This window comes from Aquila chrysaetos, chromosome 9 (genome assembly GCF_900496995.4).
Source record: "Aquila chrysaetos chrysaetos chromosome 9, bAquChr1.4, whole genome shotgun sequence".
Classification (NCBI taxonomy): domain Eukaryota; kingdom Metazoa; phylum Chordata; class Aves; order Accipitriformes; family Accipitridae; genus Aquila; species Aquila chrysaetos.
Window position 1 is genome coordinate 2,027,739 of NC_044012.1, and position 16,911 is coordinate 2,044,649.

The 16,911-nt window shown below is 64.2% G+C and overlaps 3 protein-coding genes across 9 annotated transcripts; 2 read left to right on the forward strand and 1 right to left on the reverse strand.

Moving 5' to 3' along the window:
- Positions 1–19: 19 nt before the first annotated feature.
- On the reverse strand, positions 20–4,848 carry CTU2 (cytosolic thiouridylase subunit 2). 3 transcript variants are annotated; one of them, XM_030023922.2, is made up of 15 exons: positions 4,730–4,848; positions 4,436–4,510; positions 2,673–2,751; positions 2,528–2,587; positions 2,393–2,453; positions 2,102–2,211; positions 1,736–2,007; positions 1,522–1,657; positions 1,247–1,378; positions 1,043–1,134; positions 849–940; positions 677–758; positions 528–594; positions 387–445; positions 20–293 (listed from the first exon to the last, which is right to left on the reverse strand). In XM_030023922.2, the coding sequence occupies exons 1-15, from the start codon at positions 4,810–4,812 to the stop codon at positions 230–232; spliced, it is 1,464 nt and encodes a 487-aa protein (XP_029879782.1). In that variant the 5' UTR covers positions 4,813–4,848; the 3' UTR covers positions 20–229. The 3 variants fall into 3 exon arrangements, with proteins under 3 accessions (XP_029879782.1, XP_029879783.1, XP_029879784.1); XM_030023923.2 differs by having other exon boundaries at positions 4,722–4,834; XM_030023924.2 differs by lacking the exon at positions 4,730–4,848 and having other exon boundaries at positions 2,673–2,767.
- A 91-nt stretch (positions 4,849–4,939) lies between these two features.
- On the forward strand, positions 4,940–12,661 carry RNF166 (ring finger protein 166). 5 transcript variants are annotated; one of them, XM_041125668.1, is made up of 7 exons: positions 4,940–5,012; positions 5,053–5,152; positions 6,544–6,700; positions 7,594–7,706; positions 8,082–8,196; positions 8,743–8,850; positions 9,880–12,661. In XM_041125668.1, exons 1-7 carry the CDS (start codon positions 4,940–4,942, stop codon positions 9,943–9,945), a joined length of 732 nt encoding a protein of 243 aa, XP_040981602.1. In that variant the 3' UTR covers positions 9,946–12,661. The 5 variants fall into 5 exon arrangements, with proteins under 5 accessions (XP_040981602.1, XP_040981600.1, XP_040981599.1 ...); XM_041125666.1 differs by lacking the exon at positions 5,053–5,152 and having other exon boundaries at positions 4,970–4,988; XM_041125665.1 differs by lacking the exon at positions 4,940–5,012 and having other exon boundaries at positions 5,072–5,152; positions 5,793–6,700.
- Positions 12,662–13,889: 1,228 nt separating this feature from the next.
- Positions 13,890–15,691, forward strand: SNAI3 (snail family transcriptional repressor 3). Its single transcript, XM_030023961.1, has 3 exons — positions 13,890–13,979; positions 14,693–15,082; positions 15,467–15,691. Exons 1-3 carry the CDS (start codon positions 13,901–13,903, stop codon positions 15,646–15,648), a joined length of 651 nt encoding a protein of 216 aa, XP_029879821.1. The 5' UTR covers positions 13,890–13,900; the 3' UTR covers positions 15,649–15,691.
- The last annotated feature ends 1,220 nt before the right edge of the window (positions 15,692–16,911 follow it).

Sequence of the window (16,911 nt, forward strand, 5' to 3'; positions counted from 1 at the left end):
TGGGTGGGACTGGGGACCTACTGCCCCCAGGGGCTACCAGCACCCCTGGCTCCCACTGAATGGGGGTAACCAAAACGGGGTGTAAAAGCAGCTAGCCTGGGTGCCAGGGTTCCCTAGGAGCTCTGGTTCCCCACCATCCTATGGGGCCTCCCTGGTGGGGGGGTGGCACCCTGCCCCACCGGTACCCCCGAGGGATGGGGGTCTGTACCCCCGGCTGACCTCAGCCCCTTCAGCTCTCGCCGGGCTCCTCATCCTCCAGCGGGACCTCCTGGCTCTGCTGCTCCATCTCTGCTCTGCAAAGGACGGACACGGTATGGATGGACGCACGTGGCAGCGGGGGCTGAGCCGGCGGGGAGGGGACACCCCCCCACCCCGTCCCCCCCTACCTGCGGATCCTACGCCGGGCCTCAGCACGCACGTAGGGCGGCAGCGTGGCGAGGGGACCCTGCAAGAGAGGGGCCGTGGGCACGGGGACCCCCGTTCACCGAGGAGAGCTGCCCCCCCCCCTCGTCCCCCAAAAGCCTTACCAGCTCCTTGAAGGTGAGGCGGCAGCTGTAGCACAGCAGCGGGATGAAGGCAGCTCTGCTCTCAGCCCTGCGGGGACAGGGACCCTCAGCGGTGACGGCACGGTTGGCCCCGGTGCTGGCACGGCATCCCCCCCTGCCCAAATGCTTACCCTGCTGCCGCCGGGTCCTGGCAGCACCCGTTCCCCTCCGGCTCCTCCGTGATCAGCGTGGGCTCCAGGGCCAGCTCCTCCTCTGCAAGAGCCAGAGGGCAGGGGTATGACTAGGGGGGGGTGCATGGCTGCCCCCCCCCCAAATCCTATATAACCCCCCCCCCCAACTCACCCCCGGCGATGTCCAGGGCGCACAGGCAGAGCAGGCAGCGCTGGGACTCGCTGCTCGCCTTGGCCGGAGCCGGGCTCAGCTTCTCACCCGTCCTGCAGCCAACGTGGCGGGGGGGTAAACGTGTGCACCCCGCTCACCCCCAAACCAAACCACCCCCCTCACTCCGGGGTGTCCCCGCGCAGGGGACACCGTACCGGTAGACGGTGCTGATGGTGGAGGGGAAATCCTCCTGCAGCCCCAGGAGGAAGCGTTCCATCAGGCGGTGGATGCTGGGCTTCTCCCGGCGCTGGGGGAGCAAGCGGAGAGGGCAGGGGCAGGATGGGGGGGGTCCGTTCCCAAACTATGGGGACACAGAGCTCGGGATTCCTCCCCCCCAAGGGGACGGGGGATGTCCTTACCTTGGTGGGGAGGGGCGGCGCGATGACGGTGGGGACGTCGAAGAAGTGGTTGTAGAAGGCGATCTCCTTGGCCATGTACTCCCGCATGGGACGCACCACCATCACGTCACCGTGGCGGTCGTCCACGAAGCCCTGCGGGTGCGTGGCTGCCGAGGGACCGTGCCACCGCCAAGCCGCAGATCATCCCCCCCGCCTCCCTCCATGGCATCGTGTCACCCCTCCAGGTGAGGATCGCCATCCCCAGCTCGGGGACAGGGTGCCGGCAGGCTGCTCACCGTGTCAACGGCGAGGAAGGCGCCACGACCCAGCGCCAGGTTGGTGAGGAGCTTGATGGCCACCCGGGTGCAGCTCTCGCCCGTCATCACCTTGGCGTAGCCCCTGGTCCGGGCTGTCTGCAGGATGAGGTGGATCCTGGGGGGACAAGGCGACACCAGCTCAGAGCCACCGCGCCACGCGTGGTGCCGACGCCGGGCAGGATCGGCCCCTCACCGCAGCATCTGCAGCAGCTCCTCTCTCGCCGTCGGCGTCTCCACGGCCTCGAAGAGCCGCAGCAGCTCCTGGGTGCGGGCAGCGGCGGGCAGGCGGGGGGCAGCCGGATCCCCCACCCGGGTGCCGAGGCTGGGCAGCGAGGTGCCACCGTCCCTGTCCCCCTCCTGCCGCTGCTGCTGGATGAAGCCCTCCACAGCCTCCTTGTAGGAGGGGCCGGGCTCGCCAGAACCCCCCGGCCCCGGCCGCAAGATGGATGCGGGCAGCTCCAGCGCCTGTGGGGCAGAGATGGGTACCAGCGTGGGGCTGGGGGCAGCCAGGTGTGTCCCCCTGCCCCGGCGTGTGTCCCCCCCCACTTCGTCCCCATACCTGCTCCAGGTGGGCCAGGTGGTAGGGGAAGCCGGTCGCCTGCAGCAGGGTCTCCATCCGAGCCAGGCTCTCCTCCCGCTGTGCCGGGCTCTGCCCGCGCACCGCTCCCTCTGCAAGGCAGGTGGGCAGCACCGGGGCCGCCGCCACGGTGAGGAAGGGGCACCCACCCCATCCCCGGGGCGAGGGGGACACCCCGGGGTGCCCACAGCCTCCCTGGGCTTGGCGGCAGCCCCCAGCCCTGGGCAGGGCGCTGGGAGCAGGCAGCAAATGGGCAGCGGGGTTAATCCTTACCGTCAACATAGATGAGGCTGGGGATGAAGCGGAGTCTCTTGGCCGTCTCCCGGCTGAGCCCCTGGCAGAGGTGCAGGGTGAGGGGGGTGGGTGAGTTGTACCCCCGCCCAGTCCCCCCATCACCCCCACTCTCACCTCTTGGACCTGCCGGAGCATGGCACTGGATGCCGGTCCCCCCGACAGCGCCAGCAGCACCTGCAGGGACATGAGGGATGGTCACCGGCCCTGGTGTCACCACCCGGGCCCCCCCACACACCTCTGTGTCCCACCCCCCCAGTACCTTGTCTCCTGGGAAGATGACGCGGTTCTTGCCCAGCATTGCACGGAACTTATGCACAAAGTACTCATGGAAGCAGCCGCTGCGGGGACACGGCCCTGAGCCATGGCATGTTCTACGGCACCCAGCCCCCATGTCCCCAGGACGCAAAGTCCTTGAGCCCCCTCTCTCCAAGCCTTGATGTCCCAGAGACCCGATGTCCCCGAGACCTAATGTCCCCAAGCCACAATATTCTTGTGCCCTGCTGTCCCCAAGCCCCTTGTCTCCAAGCCCTGCTGTCCCCAAGCCTTTATGTCCCTGAGACCCAATGTCCCCAAGCTCCGTGTCCCCAAGCCCCAACGTCCCAGACCCAATGTCCCCGAGACCCAATGTCCCCAAGCCTTGACATCCCAGAGACCCAATGTCCCCAAGCTCCTTGTACCCAAGCCCCAATGTCCCAGAGACACAATGTCTCCAAGCCTTGATGTCCCCAAGCCCCGATGTCCCAGAGACCCCATGTCCCAGAGACCCAATGTGCCCAAGTCCCAATGACCCAGAGACCCAATGGCCCCAAGCCCTGATGTCACCAAGCCTTAATGTCCCAGAGACCCGATGTCGCCAAGCCTTGATGTCTCCAAGCCCCATGTTCCCAAGCCCCAATATCCCAGAGACCCAATGTCCCCAAACTCTGATGTCCCCAAGCCCCGTGTCCCCAAGCCCCAACGTCCCAGAGACCCGATGACCCCAAGCCTTGATGCCTCCAAGCCCCATGTTCCCAAGCCCCAATATCCCAGAGACCCAATGTCCCCAAGCTCTGTGTCCCCAAGCCCCAATGTCCCCGAGACCCAATGTCCCCGAGCCTTGACATCCCAGAGACCCAATGTGCCCAAGTTCCGTGTCCCCGAGACCCAATGTCCCCAAGTCCTGATGTCCCCAAGCCCTAATGTCCGAGAGACCCAACGTCTCCAAGCCCTGATGTCCCCAAGCCTTGACATCCCAGAGACCCGATGGCCCCAAGCCTTGATGTCCCCAAGCCCCGATGTCCCAGAGACCCCCATGTCCCAGAGACCCCCATGTCCCCGAGACCCAACGTCCCAGAGACCTAATATCCCCAATACTTGATGTCTCCAAGGCCTGTGACCCCAAGCCCCGATGTCCCCAAGCCCCGATGTCCCCAAGCCTTGACATCCCAGAGACCCGATGGCCCCAAGCCCCGATGTCGCCAAGCCCCGATGTCCCAGAGACCCGATGTCGCCAAGCCCCGATGTCCCCAAGCCTTGACATCCCAGAGACCCGATGGCCCCAAGCCCCGATGTCCCCAAGCCTTGACATCCCAGAGACCCGATGGCCCCAAGCCCCGATGTCCCCAAGCCCCGATGTCCCCAAGCCTTGACAGCCCAGAGACCCGATGGCCCCAAGCCCCGATGTCGCCAAGCCCCGATGTCCCAGAGACCCGATGTCGCCAAGCCCCGATGTCGCCAAGCCCCGATGTCCCAGAGACCCGATGTCGCCAAGCCCCGATGTCCCAGAGACCCGATGTCGCCAAGCCCCGATGTCCCCAAGCCTTGACATCCCAGAGACCCGATGTCCCCAAGCCCCGATGTCCCCAAGCCCCGATGTCCCCAAGCCTTGACAGCCCAGAGACCCGATGTCCCCAAGCCCCGATGTCCCCAAGCCCCGATGTCCCAGAGACCCGATGTCCCAGAGACCCGATGTCCCCAAGCCTTGACAGCCCAGAGACCCGATGTCCCCAAGCCCCGATGTCCCCAAGCCCCGATGTCCCTCACCGGCAGAAGGCGTCCCCGACGCGGATGACGAGGGAGGCAGATCCCTGCCCGCACTTCACGCAGGGCCGCGGGTGGCTGCGGGGACACGGACGGTCACCGGCCACCACCGGGGGCACCGGTCCCACACCCCCACCCCCGGGGGGAGGGAGAACACCGGGGGTAGCACCGGAGCGAGCAGCACGGGGCGGCTACCGGAGGGATAACGGGGGAGGGGGGGGGGGGTACGGCGACCGGCGACAGCACCGGGAGCGGCGCCGGGAGCCCAGCCCGAGCTCCCCGGACCGACCTTCCCACCTGTTTCCCGGGGCTCGTCGTCGTCGCCGCGCCGGTGCCGCGTCCCCCCCGCACCCTCCATCATCCCCCGCCGCCTCGCACATGGCGGCCCCCGCTTCCTTCCACCCCGGCTCCGCTCCCCGGCGCACGGCGATGACGCGGCGGTGCGCGCTGACGTCAGGGCCACGCCCCTCCTTCCCCCCGCCCACCCTCTCCCCCGCCGCCGCCGCCATGTTGCGGAACCTGCTGGTGGCGGCGGCGCAGCGGCCTCAGGCCCCGGGTGGGTCCCCCCGGCCGCCCCCCCCACACACACACCTCGTCTTCTTCCTCCTCCTCTTCCTCCTCCTCCGGTCCCGCCGCCGAGGCGCTGGAAGCGCAGTTCAGCTGCCCCATCTGCCTGGAGGTTTTTCACCGAGCCGTCGGTATCGCGGGCTGCGGACACACGTGAGCCGGGGGGGGGGGGCGGTGGAGGGGACCCCCCCCCCATCCCCGGTCTGTCCCAGTTCCCCCTCCGGGGTCGGAGCTGTCGCTTTCGCTGGGCGCTTCTCCTTGCACCGGGACCCCCTCCGGGCCTTCTGCCCTGTGACCCCAGCCGGTACCGGGACCCCCAGCCGGTACCGGGACCCCCAGCCCACCCCTCAACTGACACCTGGGTCCCGCTGCTCGGCACCGGGACCCCCCCCTCCCATCCCCAGCTGCTCCACCACCACCGGCCTCCTTGCCCCCCAGCCCAAATCCCCTTCCCCTCCCGGGGGTCCTGCCCTGTCCCGGTACCCCCCCCAGCCCGGACCGTCTGTGGGGTGCACCCAGGGGTCCTTCCCCCCCCCTCCCCACGACCCCAGCCCCCTTCTCCATCAGCACCCAGACTTGGTTTCTGCCCCCAGGATCTCCCCCAGTGCTGGCTGGGGGTCTCGCCTGGGTGGGAATCCTGCCCCAGCACCCCCCCCCCGCCCAATTTGGGCCACCCACGGGTGCTGTGCCTTGGCCCCCGGGAAGAGGCCACCCGTGGGTGCTGCTGTGGGGAGCTGGGGTCCGCTCATCACCCCAGCGTTTCGGTGACATCTCCTTGTCCCCCCTTTCACAGCCTGCTTTTGGGACACCTTGGTCTCCCGTGGAGACCGTGGCTTTGCTTGGTCCCCCTCCACTCCCCCCCAGCTCTTTTGGGGCTGGGGGCACTTCATGCCGGAGCAAGAAGCACCATGACTTTGCCCCCCTGTGCACCGGCAGAGGCTTAGCAACGTGTCGTTCCCCCCCCCCCCACCGTTCTGGGTGACGTGAGCTGGGTGGGCAGGCGGAGGGGACGGGGACCCCTGTGACAATTGACTTTGTGGGGACCGAGCCGCTTTGCCTCCTGCCCGGGGCTGCCTCCCTCACGCTTACTCTCTGCTGCTTTGATTTCTCATCCGCGTTCCTGCAGGCGTAAGGGACCTTGAAAGGAGGTGAGCCGTGGCTCTGACGCGCTTGCTCGCTTTATTCCTGTCCGGCCTGGATGCTTGGCACCGGTTTTTATTTGGCTCCCTTCAAATCCGCTCCTGGATGCGGGTCTCGGAGCAGTGGCGTTGTCTGTGCCCTGGCTTTACGTCCAGGGAGCTCCTTCGAGGCTTGGGCTGTGCCTGACCTCCCCGTGCCCTCTCCCAAGCTCCCAGTTCTGTCCACTTCCTCCCAGTGTGGATACCAATCCCTGGGTTTTGGGGCTGCCCTGCAGCCTGGGGTGTGCAGGAGTCCCTGAGAACGAGTGTGCCCTGGGGCTGGGGTCTTGCTCACCCCTCTGCCCTCCTCCTCCTCCTGGTCCAGGACGCTGCTGGGCCACTCGACGCTGCTCTCTGTGCCCCCAGGTTTTGCGGGGAGTGCCTGCAACCCTGCCTGCAAGTGCCATCCCCGCTCTGCCCGCTCTGCCGCATGCCCTTCGACCCCAAGAAGGTGGAAAAGGCTTCCAGCGTGGAGAAACAGCTTTCGTCCTACAAGGCTCCCTGCAGAGGCTGCAGCAAGAAGGTAAAGCTGGCTGGGGAAGGCTGCCTGTCCCCGTCCCGCTGCTGATCCCGGAGCCATGCTGCCGGAGGAGGGAAGTCGCTTGCTGCCCGCGGTTCGGTTCGCGGAGTCCCCTGGTTGGCGGGTCCCCAAATTGCGCCTGCGAGGTGTGCTGTCCCCTGCGTGTCACGGCTGCTGCCGTGAGCCAGGTGCAGAGACAGAGGCACTCTCTCTTAGCTGCCTTTGTCAGCAGACTAGAGCTATTATTAGGCAGCGGGGACCTTCAAAAGCAGGCTGAGGTCTTTCCTACAACATGGGAAAGGCTGAGACAAACCAGCTCTGCTGCTGCTCCTAACGAGGGTAAGGATTTAGCTCTCGCTTAAGGTGCAGCGATCCCAACGGCCGTGGGGAAGCTGAACCAGCAGCGTGGCCTGGCCCAGCCTGGGGCAGTCTGATCTGGGATGCTTCTGGGACCGGCTGTAAAGCTGTGATTCATGGTGCGTCTCCGCTGATGTGTTTTCTGGCTTCCGTTAACTTTGGGGATCTTCTTGTAACTCCCTGGCTGTGGCCCAGGAGCGATCCTGGACGGTGTCAAAGCTGTTTGGGGTTTCTGCCTGTCAGCAGTTTTTCTTTTGCAGAGGAAAATGGAGCTAGTGCTACAGTAATGCAGCCTGGGTGGCTTGTGTGTGACCTCTGGGGATGCGTGCAGCGAGCATGCAACCCCAAATCCCAGTCCTGCAAGGAAGGACGGGCTGGTGCAGCGTTTCCACGCTGGTGCGGGTCATCCTGCACAGACCAGTGTTTGCTTTGACGTTGGTGGACCAAAACTGCTCTCCCGAGCTGCAGCGGAGGCTCCAGCACTGCATCTGGAAGGTGTCGCAGCCTGCAGGAACGTTTATTCTCTCCTTGTTCTCCAGGTGACCCTTGCGAAAATGCGCTCCCACGTCTCATCCTGCGCGAAGGTGCAGGAGCAGATGGCCAACTGCCCCAAGTTCGTTCCAGTCGTCCCCACGTCCCAACCTATTCCCAGGTACTGCCTTGCGTTGGGTAGGGAAACTTGTCCCTCCTTGCAAACTGCACCAATGTTCCCCTCCGTCTTCATTAGAAGCCCTAAAATCCAAGCATGTGTTTTACTTTCTCTTGGGTATTCACAGCAAGAAAGGTCAGCACCTTCTCCCTCCTGGCATCTGCAGCCCCTGTGCTGCCCTGTGTTTCATATCGTCGTGCCAGAGGAAGGACCGACCAAACCAGGGTGGTTCAGCCCGCGGCTGGGGTGGGAACGGGCTGGTCTGGTTTCTGCTATGGGTTGGTATCAAAAAAGCTGAGCAGGGGGCGGCTGGGTTAGTTCGGAAGGAGTCAATCCAGCCGTTCCTGGGGGATCTGAGCTTGTCCTTGCTCTCTTTAGCAATATTCCCAATCGCTCGACGTTCGTGTGCCCGTACTGTGGGGCCCGGAACCTGGACCAGCAGGAGCTGGTGAAGCACTGCATGGAGAACCACCGCAACGACCCCAACAAAGTGGTGAGTGATGCCGGGGCGCTGGGACAGGCTGGTTCTGTGCAGGGTAACTCCTGGAAATCCAAATATGCTGTAGCTGATGCTGCAGCTGAGCCCGCTGGCGTGCAGAGCTGCTGCTGTGCATAAAGTACAACTGTATTTCCAGTTCATTTAGTTTGTTTTAAATGCCTTTGATGGGAGGTGGGGACCTGCCTCTGTTTGCTTTGCTAGAGGCTCTCTGTAATAAGCTGCCTCCATCCTCCTGTGCCTGCAACCTGGATGGTACTGGATTTCCTCTCCCCATCCCTGCTGGGTTGACAGGGTGGGGAACTTGCAGCTCTGCTTACATGCGTGTGTAATTTGTCAGTGAGCTGAAAGCAGCCTGGGCCATGTGCCAGAGGCTCTGTGCACCGTGGGATCTGCTCGGGGGGTTGAGGGACCCCCTATTTAGCACATCCTCTGCAAATCATCCTCTGTCAGAAAAGGGGGGGGACCACTACTCACCTCTCCGAGAGATAGAGGCGGAGGGGTCTGTGAGTCATGGCTCCCTGTCATCCCTGCCTGCTGCAGGTGTGCCCAGTCTGCTCAGCCATGCCCTGGGGGGACCCCAGCTACAAAAGTGCCAACTTCCTCCAGCACCTCCTCCACAGGCACAAGTTCTCCTACGACACCTTTGTGGTGAGTACAGCTCTGAGCCGAAATGGGATCATCTTCCCCATGTCCCTTGCTGAGCGGCTGGGAGATGAAACCAGCCCTTCCCTTCCTGTGCCAGGACCAGCCTGTCCCGCTGTGCAGCCCCTCACGATGGGAAGGGGACGGATCCTCCTTTGGGCTTTGCGGGAGGCACGTGGCACACGCGTAGCCCCACTTGGGAGACCCCCACGGGTGTGGGGCTGGGCTCCCCGCCTGCCCCAGGGTGTGCTCGAGCTGGTAATCATCAGATGCACCAGGAAAAAGTCTCTGAAGGAGGAGAGGGAAATGTTACTGCTCTCCATGAAGATGGGTTGTTTCCTCTGCATGCTCCATTAAACTCTTCCCCTGAGGAATTGTAGCACAAAAGCCCTTTTCTTTGAGGCTTCGAAAGTAGTGGGAGGGGAGCAGCCCAGCCTCAGGGCTTGGGGGGGATCCTGACTGCTGCGTGTGGGGGGTGTCCATGGCCCCACTCTGAGGGTTGCTGACCCCTCTTGTGTGGGGGTTAGGGTGTGATCGCCCAGCCTTGGGACCGAGGGGAGGTTTTGTTAGCATCCTGCTTTTATTGCAGGGCTGTTACATGTCAGGGAAAGGAACCTCCAAATATTTACAGAGAAATATCCCCACTTAAGGAGCGATCGCTGTGTTGCATAAACCCGAACCGGAGCACTGGAGAAGCCCGTGGCCTTGCTAGAAAGCTTTGTGCTTTGGTCACAGCTTCTTGCGTGGGCATGTTTCACCCCTGCCCGCTGCTGGGTCTAAGAGCAGGGCTGACGTTGGCAGATTCCAGACAGGAGAGGGACCGTGGGCACAAAGGACATCCCAAAGAGCACAACATTCCTGGGACCTGCATGCCAGAGGAGATGGAGGCTTGCAACCTCAGTAGCACAATAACGAGCAGGAAGGGCTCCTTGCCCGGGCTACCCCTGCTGCTTGATGGAGACTGTGTGGCCTGGGCGTGCTAACTCTTCTGACCGCCCCTCTCTTTTTTTTTTTTTTTTTTTTTCTTTTTTTTAGGACTATAACATCGATGAGGAGGCAGCATTGCAGGCTGCCCTGGCACTGTCGCTCTCTGAGAACTGAGGGTGACTGTGGAGCATCGGTTCAGACCCCCCTCATCACCCCGTCTCCTTTTGCACACTCGGCCTTCCTGCCGGGGAGGCACAGAGCTCGTCAACCCCCGGCACACCCGGAGACTCGCTGCCACCTCTCTTCCCTCTCCTCCCTGGGCAAATCCCACCTTGTTTAAGAAGGTGGAGTCTCTTTAGCATCACACTGAACCGGTGAGTGAGCAGAGACGTCTGCTGCTGGGATGAGAGCGGAGTCGGCGCCGAAGGGCTGGGATCGTTCCTCGGTTAGGCATTTCATATCCATATACGGAGTATATACCTGTATCCAGATCTATTTATTATTAGATGCTTTTTGGCACCATTTGTCTTCATGCTCTGTGTTGCAATTGAATAGGTACGTAAAACTATGATGCATTTTATGCAGAAATGCCCTACTTTGAAACTGTCATCATCCACCTCCTTTTTGAAAAGGAAGAAAACGGCACGGAGCATCTTTTTTTAAACTCTGCAAGGCTATTACCAGAGACGTCGGTCTGTCCCGTCCCCCGTGCTGCAGGCAGGAGCTGTCTCCTTTGCCTGCTACTGCCCAGGCCAGGCTGAATCCCAGGGCGAGACGGTTGTCCTCGTGTGCCCTGTGATGGCAGCGGGTTCGGAGGAGTCCATGGGGACGATGTCCGGCGTTCAGTGAAACTCTCACCTTCCTCGTTTTGTACCGGCTCTTGTGATACTGAGTTCTTGCATTTTTCTACATTAATCGGCGTGATGCCTTTTCCACGTTTTATAGAGCGGGAACAGAAGCTGTTACTCTTCACACTGCAATATCCGTCACCGGGGACAAGAGTATTTTTATGGAACATTATTAAGAAAGTATATTTTTAAAAAAAAAAAAACCCAAACAAATGAACATGCTGTGGATTTGAAATCAGGCAGGAAGCAGGAGCCGGACCCTGGGCCGGCAGGTGGGACTCTGCAGGGGCCGTGGGAAGATCGCGGGTGTCCTCTTCGGTTGTTTTGGGGCCGTTCCCTTCCCTTGTCGTCATGTTTCTCCGCAGGCGGGTGGTGATGCAGGAGAGGCCAGGTCAGAGCAGCACCTCGTCAGCTGGGGGAACGGGTGCCAAGCGGCTCGCTGGGCTGCCTTTTTGAGGAGCAGCAGCACCACTTCCATTCTCCAAGAGCCGCTTGGCCAGCCGTGCTCTCTGAGCTGCTAACCCTCTCCAGGACGCATGGTCAGGCTCGGGGTGGCTTAACCCTTGCAGGCAGAGCTTCTGTGGCAGTGCTGGATGTGGCCGCGGGCAGGGCGTAATCTGGAGCGATGGTTTTGTCTCTGCGAGCGGGCAGCGAGGGAGCAGGCAGGTTAGTTGTGGCACGCTGGCACTCGGTGCAGAGCAGCGGGGTTGTGTCTGGGCGATGGGTGTGTGGGAGGGACGTCTGCCCACGCAAGACCCCAACGCTGAGCATCCTGTCCCCCTGAAATAGGGGATTGCATTTCCCTCTCCCGGGTCTCTCCCTGGGTATAGGGCACACCTGGGCAGATGTTGACCTGAGAGATGCTCCATAGCATCCCGGTGACCTGTCCCCCCCGATCCCCTTCCTCTCTGCTCCGCTGGGCTGGGAGAGGGTGGCGGGGAGATCTCCTCTGCCAGGCCTTGGATGGGCTGCTGCCAGCCTGAGCGTGGCCCCCCCTGTGCAGAGCTGCGTGCAGGGACCCTGACACCCTTTGGGATCACACCGGCGACAGGATCAGACCAAGGCTCTCGGTGGAGGAACCACGGGGAGGTGGTGATGTGTGATACCTGCAGACCTGCTAGTTCAGCACTAATCCCACAGCACCAGCCGTGCCGCGTTCCCGCAGGGGTCTGCAGAGAAAGAGGTGTGGGAGAGCAATCCCTCTGCATGTCCCTGCTTGGAGAAGTGCCCTTTCATCGTTTATCCAAGACCTGGCTCCAGCTCCAGCTCTGCTCTAGCAATACCGTCTTGTTTTTTACTTTTGATTTAAATAGTACTGGGTGTTTTGGGGGCCTGTGAGCTCCCACGTGCCACCGGCAGCCCTACCAGGGAGCATGCAGAGACCCTCCACTCCCCTGGCAGAAGGCAGGGAAAGGGCTGGAGCTGCTCCGCTCCCCTCCCTCAAGCCTGCTAGCGAGGAGGGATGGGGTCTTCTCTTACCAGCACGGCATTGCTGGCACCTGCCCAGCCTGGGGGCCATCCCTGGTGGGATGGAGAGCACTTGCATCTCCCAAAAGGGACCCAGGAGGGTTTCCCTGTCCCATCCTCAGCTGGGACCCTCGGGTTCGGGTCCCAGAGCAGCCTCCATCAGAGCTCTCAGTTGCAGGGAGCTCCCTGCCTCTGGGGCAGCACTATTAACCTCTCTGTCTCCTTCCTCCTCTTCCTCCTCCTTTTTGCCCTGCGACACTAGAGCAGGGGCAGCAACGGCTGCTTTTGTAAAGCACTTTAAGGGCCCAGGCTGCGAGGGTGCAGGCAGGCGCTGCACTGCACAGGCAGCTCCTGCCTCTCCCCACTTTGTGCAGGGTCAGGTCTGGCTCTGCCTGCCGCCGGCCGGGCTGTGCCGGGGCTCCTGCCATGCCACCGGCCATGCTCGTTAGCGTGTTACCTGCGACTTTTTGCATAACTAGAACTTTTAACGAGACGTACTGTTTTTTGAAGAAGAATAAAATCAATGACGTATTTGTAGCAAACCATTTTTCTCAATAAAGGCAGTTTCATCCACAGGTGGCCTCCCTGTGCGGTCTCTGCCCTGGCTCTGGGGTGCGGGACGTGGCTGGGGGTGGGTGCCCCCCACCCTGGCTTATCTGGGCTGCTCCTTCCCCAAACGCAGAGCTCGTCTTTACAGCTTTGTCCCCGATTCGTCAACTCCTCCCGTTAATGGCAGCGGTGCCGCCGCAGAAGGTTTGTCAATGCCATTTCATCACCCACCACGCTCCCCCAGCCCTTACCTCCCTCTGACCAAGCACTTCACAATCCGCTCTCCCAGTGCCGGCTGTTGCCAAACGTGCCGGGGGCTGGCGTTGCTGCTGGGGACATCGGGGATCCCCCCCGCACCCCTCCTGGCACCCCCCCAGCTGTGCGCATTGCTGCTGACAGCCATGCCCCCTCCCTGTCAGCCGGGTCTTGGTGCTCGGAGGGAGGACACGGGGGAGGACGCTTGGCACAGTGCGCTGTTCCCCAAAGCCTCGCTGGCCTTCTGCGGATGTCCCTGGGAGGTGTCCTGGCTCCGAGCCCCCACGGGGCTGTCGGGGTTCCCCAGGGACACGGGCTGGCTCCGCGCAGCCGATCCCTCCAGCCTGGGCACGGGCTGAACCTGCGTCCCCCTCCCTGGGGGACCAGCCACTGGTGTCCCCTTGGAGGGGTACAGGGGTTCACCCTTGTCCTGGCGCTGGCCAGAGCATGGCTCCTGTCCCCGGGAGCAGTGAAAAGTCTTGAGGCTACAATGGCCGGGGCTGATCGCGTTGAGGAACTGCCTTATCTGCTCCCCGGTCCTCCCCAAACAGCCCCCGTGAGCCTTTCTGGGGCCAGGAGGGCACCACGGCGGAGGGGACGGGCGCGTGGGGCTACCCGTCCCTGCAGGGAGAAGGTGGTGTCGGGGGTCCCCGTGAGCCCGGGTGCCTGCTCCGTCCTACCCCAGCTGGGTGTCGGGACGGGGGGTGTTATGCCGGGTGTGAGCCAGCCTGGGCAGGGGGATGCTGTGGGCAGCGGGAGCCTGCCTGCGGGGCGCGTGGGGTGACAGTGCCGGGGGACAGGGCTGTCCCCGATGCCGTCCCTTGTGCTGCTGGCAGCCAAGGCCAGCCCTCGGGCAGCGGTTGGCCCGGGGGCTCCCCGGGGGCTGCCCATGCTAATGAGCCCCGGGGCCTTATCTGCTGTCACCCGTCGGGACACGACACGACACGGGGACACGACGTGGGGACACGACACGGGGACACAACCCTGCCCGTCACCCTGCCTGTCCGGCCATGCCCCGCTCCTTCCTGGTGAAGAAACCTTCCAGCACCCGCATCCCCAACTACGGCCAGCTCGACACCGGCGCTCGCGGTAAGGCTGCACGGTTCCACCTGCACCGGGGGATCCCGGGACCACCACCACCCCCACCCCCCCGGGACCCTCAGTTCCTGCTGCCACCCCTGCGGTGGGCAGGGACTCCCCGGCTGAGCTTGGGGTGATGCCCTGTGCCGAGATGCTGGGGGACTCCCTGGCTCCGTGCCCCCACGCTGTCAGCCCCATCCCAGGTGGCTCGGCCAGCTGGGCAGAGATGCTGGTGATGGGGGGGGGGGGGGCGGGTTGGGGGAGAATTGGGGTCACCTGGGGGCTTCCCAAAGCTAGGCATGCGGGACCCTCCCCTCCAACATACCCCCATCCTCCCCACCCATATAGGGGTCCCTGTGCTGCTGGGAGGCAGGCGGGGGGACAGGAGCAAGTCAGTGGGTGCTTGCCAGCGTGGTACCTGCCCCCCCCCAGCCATGCTGCCCCAGGGGATGCCCAGATTTTGGGGTGCGTCCAGCCCCAGGCGAGCTGGCACCCAGGCACAAGCTGGGCTCCAGCAGGCGCTGGGGGTGTCTGTGACTCCCCTTTTGGGGTGAAAGGACTGGTTTTGCTCTGTTTTGCAGTGGGTGCCTTGGTTCTGCATTGCCCAGGGGTGGGAGCAGAGGGGTGACCTGGTGCGTGACCCCCAGGGGGGGCGTTCCGGGGACCGGGCAGGCAGCCCGGCTGCCATCCCTCATCCCTTAACCCCCTCCCCATTCCCACAGAGCTCGACGGCTTGTGTGACTGCGGGGGGCTGCTCCCCCCCGGCCACCGCCAGCCCCCCGTGCCCCCCGCTCCTCCCTGCCTGCAGGACCGCGGCCGCCTTCTCTCCCGCTTCCCCCTCCTGCTGCCCCCCGACACCAAGGCTTCCCCCATCCCGACGGGCACCCCCAGCCCGGGCAACCCCCTGAAGGACATCCAGACCCTCAACCTGCCCCTGCGGCGGGGGCCGCACCGGCGCAGCTTCAGCTGCCGGCACTGCGCCCGGGCGTACGCCAGCTTGGGCGCCCTGAAGATGCACATCCGTACCCACACCCTGCCCTGCCAGTGCCGCCTCTGCGGAAAAGCCTTCTCCCGGCCCTGGCTGCTCCAGGGTCACATCCGCACCCACACAGGTAAGGATGGGACCCCCCCACCGGCTCCTGCTGGTCCTGCCGGTACCTCTGCTTTTTGGGGACGATGGGTGCAAAATCGCCATCCGTCCGGGTTCGGCGTGGCTTGGTCTCTAGGAGGGACCCGCCTGGGGTGGGCACGGCCGGGGGTGCTGGGGGGGGGGGGGCTGGCGTGCCGGCATGCACCGTGAGTCCCGTGGGAGACCCCCTGGCAGGTCCCACTCTTAAGGTTGCCCACCAGGAAGGCACCGGTGGGTTCAGGGGATTCCTGGGAAGTACTTGGGGGAGGCACAGGGAAAGGTGGTGAGAGCGATGCAGGAGGGGATGACGGGGGGGGGGGGGCGGGGTGACCTTGGGTACGGGGGTGCCCTGACACGTGTCCCGCAGGGGAGAAGCCCTACGCCTGCCCCCACTGCAGCCGGGCTTTCGCCGACCGCTCCAACCTCCGCGCCCACCTCCAGACCCACTCGGACGTCAAGAAGTACCGGTGCCGTGCCTGCGCCAGGACCTTCTCCCGCATGTCGCTGCTGGCCCGGCACGAGGAGGGGGGGTGTTGCGGTACGTCCTGAGCCCCCCCCCCCCAACACGCACAGCCGCCCCGGAGAGGGCAGCGAGCCCCACGCTGCGCCGTGCCGTGCCGCGCCGCACCGTGCCATGTTGCAGCGTGCTGTGCCGTGCTGCACCGCATCATACTGCGCCATGCCGTGCTGTGCCGTGCCGTGCCGTGCCGGTGCAACACCGCAAGAAGGGACACGAGAGCATCGGACAGGACTACCTGGACTTTGGCAGCGGGTCACCGAAGCCCCGCGGCTGCTCCCCGGTGGCTCTGGGGGACACGGTGCCTGGCTCGTTCCCCCACCGCTTTTGGGCACCGGGGAGGATTCTTACCCCTTACATCGCAAGAGCCATTAAAAGCGGAGCTGAGCACCACACGTCAGTGAAGAAAGTGTCCTTTAGTGCTGCCGGGGCTGTCCCTGCTCGGCCGGCATCGTGTCCCACCAGCCCCGGCGCAGGATCCGGCCCGAGTCCGGCTGCCAGCCCCTCTGTGTGTTCTGTAGAGCATCCTCCTCCCTCTCCTGCATCCCCGCAGCTCCCTGCCTGGGCACAGCACCGCTGAGGGATGGAGCAGGGGTCCTGGCCGGCCTCGTGCCCCAAAAAAGGGACCCGGTGGCCTTTTGGGACTCAGGACCGCGTGTCCCCAGTGGCATACTAGGATCTAGCCTGGCCAGGACTGGGACGGCAGAGACGATGGGGACAAGGACACCCCGCCAGTGACCCCGACGTCCCCGCGGCGCGGTGACACTCAGGGTGGTGGCGGCGGGACCGTCCTCGCCGTGGGGATCCCGTCGCCCTCCCCACGGCCCCGCGGCGGTGGGGACAGCCCCGTCCCCGCTGGTGTCACCCCAGGCGCTGGGTGCATGGTGGGGGGGGGGGGGGACGGGGACGGAGGATTTGGGTGGGTGCCGGAGGAAGCCGCCGCGTGCGCCCCGTGCTATTTGCAGCTCTGCCCGGCTAAATCGGGCCCCGCACCTGTGCCGGCGGCGGGGGGAAAGAATCCCACACCCCAAAATAGCCGCGTGCCGGCCCCTCCCCTCCCGCCCATGGAAAATGCTTATAAATACCCCGGGAGGGGGGGGGGCACAGCCAGGGACCCCCCACCCTGCCACCGAGGGGGTCCCCGAAGGTCCCCGCTCTGGCGAGGGGCGGTGGTGGTGGTGGTGGGGGGGGGGATGCTGCTGCTCCCCTCATCCCCTTGGGTATTTATTGAGGGTGGGATGGGACCCGCCCCCCCCCCCCACCGGCGGTGACCCCGTGGGAGTGGGGCTGTGCCC

Excerpts from the sequence above, each read along its gene's own strand:
- CTU2 (XM_030023922.2), bottom strand. The coding sequence starts at position 4,812 with ATGTGCGAGGCGGCGGGGGATGATGGAGGGTGCGGGGGGGACGCGGCA. Across the intron at positions 2,588-2,672 it reads TCATCTTCCCAGGAGACAAG|GTGCTGCTGGCGCTGTCGGG; the intron begins GTACTGGGGGGG and ends ATGTCCCTGCAG. Across the intron at positions 595-676 it reads CAGGACCCGGCGGCAGCAGG|GGCTGAGAGCAGAGCTGCCT; the intron begins GTAAGCATTTGG and ends CTGTCCCCGCAG.
- RNF166 (XM_041125668.1), top strand. The coding sequence starts at position 4,940 with ATGTTGCGGAACCTGCTGGTGGCGGCGGCGCAGCGGCCTCAGGCCCCG. Across the intron at positions 5,013-5,052 it reads GTCCCCCCGGCCGCCCCCCC|CCTCCGGTCCCGCCGCCGAG; the intron begins CACACACACACC and ends CCTCTTCCTCCT. Across the intron at positions 5,153-6,543 it reads ATCGCGGGCTGCGGACACAC|GTTTTGCGGGGAGTGCCTGC; the intron begins GTGAGCCGGGGG and ends CTGTGCCCCCAG.
- SNAI3 (XM_030023961.1), top strand. The coding sequence starts at position 13,901 with ATGCCCCGCTCCTTCCTGGTGAAGAAACCTTCCAGCACCCGCATCCCC. Across the intron at positions 13,980-14,692 it reads GCTCGACACCGGCGCTCGCG|AGCTCGACGGCTTGTGTGAC; the intron begins GTAAGGCTGCAC and ends CCATTCCCACAG. Across the intron at positions 15,083-15,466 it reads TCACATCCGCACCCACACAG|GGGAGAAGCCCTACGCCTGC; the intron begins GTAAGGATGGGA and ends CGTGTCCCGCAG.